This window comes from Limulus polyphemus, unplaced genomic scaffold, assembly GCF_000517525.1.
Source record: "Limulus polyphemus unplaced genomic scaffold, Limulus_polyphemus-2.1.2 Scaffold1470, whole genome shotgun sequence".
NCBI lineage: Eukaryota > Metazoa > Arthropoda > Merostomata > Xiphosura > Limulidae > Limulus > Limulus polyphemus.
Window position 1 is genome coordinate 79,849 of NW_013667080.1, and position 6,824 is coordinate 86,672.

The 6,824-nt window shown below is 33.1% G+C and overlaps 1 protein-coding gene across 2 annotated transcripts; it reads left to right on the forward strand.

The window, feature by feature from the left end:
- Positions 1-1,914: 1,914 nt before the first annotated feature.
- LOC106463723 (suppressor of cytokine signaling 2-like) lies at positions 1,915-6,449 on the forward strand. Of its 2 annotated transcripts, none has more exons than XM_013923786.2 (2): positions 1,915-2,410; positions 3,038-6,449. In XM_013923786.2, the coding sequence occupies exon 2, from the start codon at positions 3,476-3,478 to the stop codon at positions 4,295-4,297; it is 822 nt and encodes a 273-aa protein (XP_013779240.1). In that variant the 5' UTR covers positions 1,915-2,410; positions 3,038-3,475; the 3' UTR covers positions 4,298-6,449. The 2 variants fall into 2 exon arrangements, with proteins under 2 accessions (XP_013779240.1, XP_022247015.1); XM_022391307.1 differs by having other exon boundaries at positions 1,915-2,276.
- The last annotated feature ends 375 nt before the right edge of the window (positions 6,450-6,824 follow it).

The following is a 6,824-nucleotide window of genomic DNA, read 5'->3' on the forward strand; positions in this document are numbered from 1 at the left end:
TACTGAACGCAAGAAAATTTGCTACCGAAGTGAGCGCTTTTTGACAGTTGTCATTTATACAAGAAATGTCAAAGGGAAGATATTCAATTAAATTCAAATCAATTTATTCGATATGATAGAATAAAACCATGGATGTATATAATACCGAAATAGAAAAAAAACAACAGATAAATAAAATAAACATAAACCGAACAACAAAATATATATATATTCAAACACATTTTTTTCTTTATGTGCTTTCTTTTCATACTCCTATCTTGGAAATATTTATTTGATACAGTCCCGTTTTTCTCGTGCAATTCCCTCACAAAATGAAACATTTTTGTTCTTAATAAGTTTTTTTTTTTTTCTCAGATTGACCGTTCAGCACATACCAAGACTGACGGATCGATGTTGATATCAATGTGAAATTTTAGGAATGAATAATTTTCCTGTAATGTACTCTTGAAAGTAAGCATTTTGATGTATATTTTTTCTTTCTGGGTTTAGCTGTTCAGGAGATACAGAATGTGACAGACAGCCATTTGACTATTATATATATAGATAATCAAATTTGTGTTGTTTCACGATATTTAGACTTAAGGAATAGATACATAATGTTGTAATAATTTATACTGCTTAGTGGCCCGGGTTCTTTTAGACTATTCGGATAAGGATGAGAATGTAAAGCCTAGTCCACTTAAAGGCAATAAAAGCATTTTATTTCTTTGACTGTAAATTCTACGGATTCACATATAAACATTGTCTAAACAGAAATTGACATACTTGCCAGTTTCTTATCTCTTGTACTTCCTTGCTAATACAAACCCAAATTGTACAGCACTGATTTCTTAACTGGCTTACAGCAACAGTCAAACAGAAAAAGAAATAATGCATTTATTATTCGTTAACTAACTCGTTCTTTATATCTGGCTCAAGCTGTTGTAAAACTTTGGAGAAAAATCCAGACATGACATCAAACCTACCTCTAGCCAAATAAAAATCTAATCGTCTAAATTAAAAACATAGACTACAATAACACATCACTAGATAGGCTGTTGGTAATAAGGACGATAGTAATTCGATTATCACTCAATACGGTTTTAAATCCAGCCTTTGTATACATTCTTTTAAACGCATGAAGTGATTTTCACCGTACTTAGTTTATAACGGAATTCGCAAAATCTGAGTATCCCTAAAAAACAACAACATTGTATTATAATGGGATACATTAAAACTGGTGTATCGCTTTTAAAATTAGTCAACCGAAAGTTTATGAGGCGTTGCGCCTGCAGTGCTCTATTATTGACGAATTCTTCAAAATATTAAAAATATACATATATTTATTAGAGACATGTGGTTTTCATGCTGCCAATAGCACGAGCGGTTTTTATCAGCAAAGACCAGATTTTCGAGAATATAGAGGAATATTTAAAATTTGCATTATACGTACAATGAAATTTGGCAATAAAAATACGACAAAAAATAAAAACGAAACTCAATAGTTTCAGTTTTTCCTCCATGTTCAATATTTCAGTTTCTCTCTTCGCATCCACCTTCTGTCTAACTGTTACATAATTATTATTTTTTTACTGTCACTCATGTATTGACGCTTCCAGTTTAAAAATATATATACACACGCACACTCAAAATATAAATTTCTTCTTGATTGATCGATGACGGTTATATCAGATGTGGATAAATACGATTCAAAAAACTAAGCAACAGAAGAAGATCATTCTATATTATACATATTTGAATAAGCTCATAATTTTCTTAATAATTTCTCGTAGTATTAACTTCGTAAAGTAATATTTATTAGAGCTCGTTGCGGCATTTGGTTGCCAATAGTTTAGTTTCTGCAAGGCCATACTACGATATTTTACTCTTATGGATCTGGTAGTATGATATGGATAGTGAAGCGCGATATATGAATGAACATCAGTTCAACCAATCAACAAAAAATATCGTGCCTCGCGCAAATATGGGTGGTTCTGTTACCATATTAGGCTTGTCATTACCGAGAACTCTATAGAAACGTTATGCGCATGCCTAGAACAGAGAACTAGTCAGTTCAGAGAAAAGGTTTCGGTGCCGAATAACCGTGGTCTCCCAGGAATTCTCGGAAACGGGAGGCCACCGTATTCGCAGTCCAGCTAGATTCTAAGTAAAGGGCTCAACATGCAACGTGACAGCTATTCTAACTGTGGAATTGCTGATTTAAGAGTAGTGGTGCGATGTTAAAGTATTTCATTTCCCGCTTCTCGGTTTTACGAAGAAGGTTTTATCTACAGAAAGTACGTGGAGTAAGGTTGATATGTGCTATTTAATGGTGAATTTGTATCGCGTTTATAGAAACCAGCTTGTTCAAATGTGAAGGTTCTTAATACTTATTATAGTTGTGTTGGTGTTCTTTCCTGATAATTAATGGGTAGGTGGATATTCGTATACATATATAGATATATATCTATTCTATAAATATAAACAGTATATCAAATATAGAGAGATCTTTCTGTGATATATAACCTTTGGAAAAAAGTTTAATATTTTGTTAAAAGTCTGACACTGTTAAGTTTACATTAAGTGTAAGGTCAGCTTTTTGTTCAGCTCAGCCCTGTAGAAACAGCTTAATTTAGTAGGTTTACAGGCTTGCATGACTTCACTATCATTTAGATGATCTAGATTTTTTAAGTTATTAAATGTTATAATTTTTTAACGTCTTAGTATTACCTACTACTATTTGGTAAAATTGTTCATTTTTAAAATTTGTAATATACTTTTGTGCACTTGAACACAGATGAAATGTAATTTCAGTATTCATATTGCTAAGATTATACATAGTTTTATACTTATCACATTTTCAGTACGAGTGTGTATATGTGTAATAATACAGAGTGATATTTATTCAAGTACACCTAATACTTATGTCACGAGTTTTAAGTAATTCAGCTGTTCACTATATCGCAAACTTTGGATTTATATGTGTAGGTAAAATAGAAATATTTTACAAGATATACGTAATATGTCTTTAATTTTTGTACCTTAATTCATGTTTCAGCGTTTGTGGAGACACAGTATGACCTGAAATCTGTTCCGTGCAGAGACGTTGGTACAAGGGGAATACTTCGTATGGTGACTGTCACTGGGCTTTCCAAAAATTGTGACGTGTGTTTTAGGTGGCATTTGTAGAGCTATTAACGGCATACACTGCCATTGAATACTGCCTTTATAGCGTAACCATTTTAATGATTAGGTTTTATTGCATAGTATCTACATTGTGCCAAAAAACTTCAAACGATTAAAAGAGACTCATATATATCATCACTAATTCCAGTAATAAAGTGGTGAAAGTTTTATTCTGGTGTGCGTATGTTATATTATTGAACAATACTAATAGGCTGTTAAAATAATTATTCGTATTTGAAATTGAAGATTTTCAGAATTAGGCCTAACAGGCAAGGTGCCGAGTAAGCCTAACGTCAGTATAATTGCCGATATGTTAACCCGGCTTTCGGTCCCGGATTCCTTCGCACAGAATACTCTCCCAGTCCCTGGATTATTTATCGTACCTTTCCCTGGAGCTGAGTTAACTGTTCAGGTGGTATCATCAAAAGAATCAGCATCATTTATTGAAGTTGAAAGACCGGAATTGAAAAACTCACCGAAGCATTCTCCATCGGTTAACGGTTTCCAATCGCCCACAGTTCCTTACCCTACGACGCCTACTGCTGATATGGACTTTTGTCTTAATGCTGATTTTCAACGCATCAACAGGACCGTTCAGAAATTAAGAACAAGTGGTTATTATTATGAAAGTTTATCTCAGCAACAAGCATCGGTTTTACTACAGAATAAATCTGTTGGGACATTTATACTGCGCGACAGCTCAGATCCTCGTTTTCTGTTTTCTCTTAGTGTGCAAACTGAGCGTGGACCAACAAGTGTACGAATTCATTACATAGACGGTCAGTTTAGATTAGACTCTGAAGAATCCATAACAATGTTCATGCCTCTATTTGACTGTGTAGTACAGCTTGTTGAGTATTATGTTAGGCTGAGTCAATCCGCCAAAGGATCTTCCTGCGTTTGGTTAGATGGTACAGGAAGAAGAGACGTTCCAATTCGCTTATACCAACCATTGTACAAAAAAGTTCTGCCTCTTCAACACCAATGCCGGCTAGCGATTAACAAGCAGCTTCAGGCTGGGGTTAATCCAATGTTAAGCTCTAACGTTGGTATAACAGACCAAAACGTTAATAGCCTAAAGCTTCCTAACACAGTGAAAGCGTATCTCAGGGATTATCCTTACGGCCATTGACCTCACGATTGCTTTAACTGCTTACATATGTATATAAAGATATATATTTTCTAAGGCCAAATCTACTGTACAGAACCTAAATATTGTCGGAAATACTTGAAAAATGATCCTACCACTATATCAGTAGTGGATGACTATGAGGGACCAATGTAAACCTTAGTGCTGTAGAATGAAAATTCACATTTCTCACTTCTTTTTTTTTTTTCTATTTTAGCTGAAAAGCACCTTTGCAAAAAATAGACATGGCAAAAGCCTGTATAATAAACATCCATATGATGAGTGGGTTTTTACTTGATAACATATTTTTCAACACACGTTTTAGAATTTATTTACCAGGCTGATCTACTTAATGACTGAACCATATACGTATCAAATTATCATAAGTCTAAATGCAAAACGCAGTTTAAACATTGTGAACCAGTATTAGTTTATTTAATGTTATGTGCATTTTTAAAAATTCCATAAGTATGTGTAATATTAATTTTTTAGACTTATGTATGCTAGAGTAAGACCATCAGGGAAATCGAACTTGGCCCTACTATAAGCAAGGCTACAATATCAGTATAAATGGTTAATATCGAACTAATGCCACAGTGAGCAGGATTTGATTTATCCTTACGGTCTAACTCTTTCTCATCTTTTTTTTGTAATGCAGAGAGGGTGTTATTGTGTTGCCTAATATGGTATAATTATGTGTACATGGGTACCGAATATTTCGTCTGTACACCGATAAGAAATTTGAAATCCAGTGTACTGAGTTCACAAAATGCAGAACATGTTTTTATTACCCACTCTTCCACTTTTATTGTGAATAGAATAATAAAGAGAGCTGGGGACGTTATACATAGTATAAAAAATCGCTGATACCTTGTTACAAAAAATGTATTCTAAAAATTATCCGAAGTCACAAAATATTGTTAATTTTTTGTGCATTTATTCTTTTTTGTTTTTTAAAAAAATTATCTCATTCCTAAGCGAGTGCTTTATATTTCAAAGTTAAATAATTAGAATATCCAGATGGGTACAGTAAACCATTCCTAAATCAAGTTAACTGGTGCTAAATGTTACACAAGTATAAAATCATAATGTAAGCACTACCTTAAACATTATTTTAGAGAATCAGCTACATAGGCGCCTAACTTGGGGTGGCAGAAGGGTAACGTGCCACCCCACTAGGAATATTTTTTAGAAAATAAATTGTCTCGTCTCTTTCGCTCGCCAGTTCTACCTTACACCTGCCCCCTCCCACTTTTAACAAAGGCGCACGTGGTCAGCTATTGTTGCTTGTTTTATTTTTAAATAATTGTATTTCAGTTGTAGCATACAACAATGTTTAGTGTTTTAAACTTGCAATACGAAGTTTTGATAAATAAATTCTTATTTCCCTTTTAAAATCATCCGATGGATTCTTATGAATTTTTAGGATGAGTTGGATATTTTAAAATGTGATTGGTAAAAATATTTAAAAACATTCATGATATTAGAAAAACACGTGATAGAAATGAATAAAAACCCTATAACCCAAGCGCTTTCGAAATATGGACCTTTCTTCTTCAGGTATCTAAAAAGTTTTATTTAGTTTAATGGGTTCTGTTATGTTTGCTGATGAAGCTTAATAATAGGCTAATATCATGAATAAGAAAATAATATGTATTTCTTTCTATGCTTTCCAAAATTGTAAAAACTTAGTTTTATATTTCTTGCGTGGGTTGGACTTGCTACAGTTAACTTGTACTTTAAATATCACGTGCTGTTGAAATTCCTCTCTTGCTCACGTCAAACTACCATGTACAGCTGTTGAAACTTGGCATTACGCCAAGAATGTGAGACAAAAAATACAAATAATATTATGTGCCTTTTCCTAGTATTTACCACCGATTTTTCGCTGTTTTTTTCTTCTGATATTTGCTTTTTTCTCCTTCACATTCACTCTTTGTAACATAAAATTGTCACAGCGGTAAAGTTTGAAATAGAATGTTGTCGCTGTTATGAACAGCAAAGTTAAAGGTACAAGTTCAGGTTTTTTTGAAATGCTAGTGTATTTATTTAAACTTCCTGTGGCCTTGAGCCTTGTTAGTAGATTTAAGAGATATGCTTTAAATCTAAATGGACAATCGTTTAAATAAAACTTTGTATTTATATTCCACAAATATGTCAGTAGTGTTGTTTGTATTTTCGACACAGATCTTCACTAACAAGTTTTAACTCAAGAATACAAAAGCATTTAAATTCATCCAGGATGACTAACAAGGTTTACGTGCGCAACAACATGTGAACATTCATCGTTCTTTTTTCTTTTTTGCTCAAATGTCGACAAACGGAGATGGTGTCTTTTTGAGAAACAATGCCGTATCCCACAGAATGTGGAATATTTTCACAAAATTATTCTTTGCCCTTGCTTGATTGTTTATTTTTATTTTTTCAAATTAACCCTTTTTCTTTTGCTTTATACAAGGCATATTTATTGTTTCCTGTCTTTAGTTTTGTAAAGCAAAAGTTTCATGTTCATGTAGTATTTTCTTTCATA